Below are 2,778 nucleotides of genomic sequence, written 5' to 3'. Positions count from 1 at the left end.
ACCCTGTGTCTGTGTAACCTCCCACCCAGACAGACCCTGCCCCTTGTAACCCCCACCCCAGACCCTGTCTCTGTATAACCCCCACCCTCTACAGACCCTGTCTCTGTGTAACCCCCACCCCAGACAGACCTTGTCTCTGTGTAACCCCCACCCCAGACCCTGTCCCTGTGTAATCCCCACTCTGGGCAGACCCTGACTGTCACTGATGCCCAGGACTTGTATACCACTCGCTGCCAGTGCCCATGAGTGAGCTCTGCTGCACAATGGGATTAGTTTGGGGATTGATACAAGGCCATACAGATGGTGTTGTGGAGTGTAGCTTTTTCAATTCACTGTGTGTGTTTCAGGACAATCTCTCTATCCCCTGGGAATCGAATGTTCCTGCTGGGAAACTGAGCGGAATGTGTGGTGCATCTGAAATGCGCTCCTTATTATTGTTCATATAACAGCAACAGATCAGGGAGCAGCCTCTCCAACTCTCCATGAAACAGTGAGGTTTTTAATAAACATCTTTATTTTACATTGCCCGCTTATTCATTCATTCACGTGTTCTCAATGATTCTCTGGAAAGTTGCCTCGAGCCCGCCCAGACAGGGATTCAGTCTTCCTTCGCCTGTTTCGGAGGAGCCGGTGTTGGATTGGGGTGTACAAAGTTAAAAATCCCACAACACCAGGTTATAGTCCAACAGGTTTATTTGGAAGCACTAGCTTTCGGAGCGCTGCTCCTTCATCAGGTGGTTGTCTTGATCAAGTGCTTCCAAATAAACCTGTTGGACCATAACCTGGTGCTGTGTGATTTTTAACTTTCCCTTAGCCTGGTCAAAGAGATGTTATAATAGCAATCTGATTGATCCCTATCCCTGCTGTTTAACTCTGCAGCGTACAGCTTATTAAATCCTTATGAAATGGCTAACAGTGAATCAGAAGCCTGTATGTTGTCCCATAGCCTATAGGTGCTCCGCACCCAGAATCATGCCGTGCACCCATTGCCCTATGCACAATGGGTGCCTCATACCCTGTTGGATGCCCTGTAACCCCTTGGGTGCTTTCTGCTCATTGGAATGCTCTGTACCTAGCGGGTGTCCAATATCCTGTGAGTGCCTTATGCACAAAGGTGTACATTTACCCAGTGGGGATGCCCTGTACCCCTGTCCTGAGGAAACCAGCAACATCCTCAGTGTTGGTCTAAATTAGTTCCTCCATTGTTTCAATGCTCCTCGGGGGACTGAGCGTGGGAGCTGGAACGGCCAGGATTTGACCTCGATGTGAGGCCTCCCCACAGGCCTGTGGGTCACCGTGACCCTGTGATTTTCCGACTGAATGGACAGAGGAGGCAGTGAGAGGTTCCCAGAGGAGCCGAGTCAGGGAGACGGCACCGAGTTCCCTGTCCCTGCTCCTGCCTGTGTCAGACATGTCCCACTGCCCACACACAATGGACCGAGCCATCCAGCTGTGACCGCACTCTCACACTCCTCTGATCTTTCTCCAGAGAAACCCTCTGGATGTGTTCCCTCAGGGATTGTACCAGATGCTCCTCCACCTTCCCACCGGCTTCTGGATTCTCCTGATTTGGACGCCTCATTTTTCTGAAAACCTGTAGAAAGGATGGACATATCAGACAGTGCAGTGATACAATCCTGTAAAGATAGACCTGTATGTATTTATTTAACACTGACACCAATTAGCAATGTCTCAAAAAAAGCAATTAGATAATGACCAGGTTACTATTCTCTTTCCATTATTATTTGATTTAGATTAGATTACTTACAGTGTGGAAACAGACCCTTTGGCCCAACAAGTCCACACTGACCAGCCACCCATTCCCCTACATTTACCCCTTACCTAACACTACGGGCAATTTAGCATGGCCAATTCACCTGACCTGCACAGCTTTGGACTGTGGAAGGAAACCCACCCAGCCACGGGGAGAATGTGCCAACTCCACACAGTCAGTCGCCTGAGTCGGGAATTGAACCCGGGTCTCTGGCGCTGTGAGGCAGCAGTGCTAACCACTGTGCCACCGTGCCGCCCACATGGTGCTGTCTCCTTAAAAACAGAAATTGTTTGAGAAACTCAGCAGGTCTGGCAGACAGAAACAAGAGTTAATGTTTCGAGTCTGGTATGACTCTTGCAGGGAAACTGTCCAGTTGAGCTGCTGAATTGTGTAAGAACGCACCTTTTCATTTATCTGTGTTTCTGAAATGGGGAAAGAATTGGCTGAAATGCCATGGATTGTTGGAGAATTACTGCACTTTTTTTTAGAAAAGTGACCCTCAGTGTAAGTGCTGTTTACACAGCTGCTTGTTCATGCAGTGGAATAAATCCAGTTTCAGACAGGCTGGAGCTGGGGAGTGGGGGGGTTCTGTGTATGAACGGAGACCTAAGCAGCAACATGTAGCTGATTGATCTGTGAAATGCTGATCAGTTAACGATGACAACTCCTGTGAAGAGGAATCACTGAATTGCCTTCCCAGTCTTTTCCTGTGGCCATAACACTGACATTTTGTTTGTGTCTATCTGCCTATCTGCTAGCTGGAGAGAGCTTTGGGATGCAGACTGAGGCCAACAGTGTGGGTTCAGTTGCTACACAAACATACACACTCATACCCCCCACACATACATTCCCTCCCACACACACACACTCATACTACCCCCCCCACACACACACGCACACACATGCATACACACACACGCACATACACACACATACCCCCCTACACTCACACCTACACTCTCACACACAAACACTCACAAACACTTGTTCACGCACACCAAAAC

At 48.9% G+C, this 2,778-nt stretch overlaps 1 protein-coding gene across 3 annotated transcripts in view; it reads right to left on the bottom strand.

Moving 5' to 3' along the window:
* Positions 1-743: 743 nt before the first annotated feature.
* Positions 744-2,778, bottom strand: part of LOC122559896 (CD83 antigen-like) — a 25,013-nt gene continuing 22,978 nt past the window's right edge. For all 3 annotated transcript variants that reach the window (XM_043710005.1, XM_043710006.1, XM_043710007.1), the window contains one exon: positions 744-1,594. In XM_043710005.1, coding sequence (XP_043565940.1) covers positions 1,406-1,594 — 189 coding nt within the window. In that variant the 3' untranslated portion in view covers positions 744-1,405. The remainder of the gene's footprint in view (positions 1,595-2,778) is intronic.

This window comes from Chiloscyllium plagiosum, chromosome 20 (assembly GCF_004010195.1).
Source record: "Chiloscyllium plagiosum isolate BGI_BamShark_2017 chromosome 20, ASM401019v2, whole genome shotgun sequence".
Taxonomy (NCBI): Eukaryota; Metazoa; Chordata; class Chondrichthyes; order Orectolobiformes; family Hemiscylliidae; genus Chiloscyllium; species Chiloscyllium plagiosum.
The sequence above is the reverse complement of the archived record's forward strand: the minus strand, read 5'-3'. Positions and strand labels throughout refer to the sequence as shown.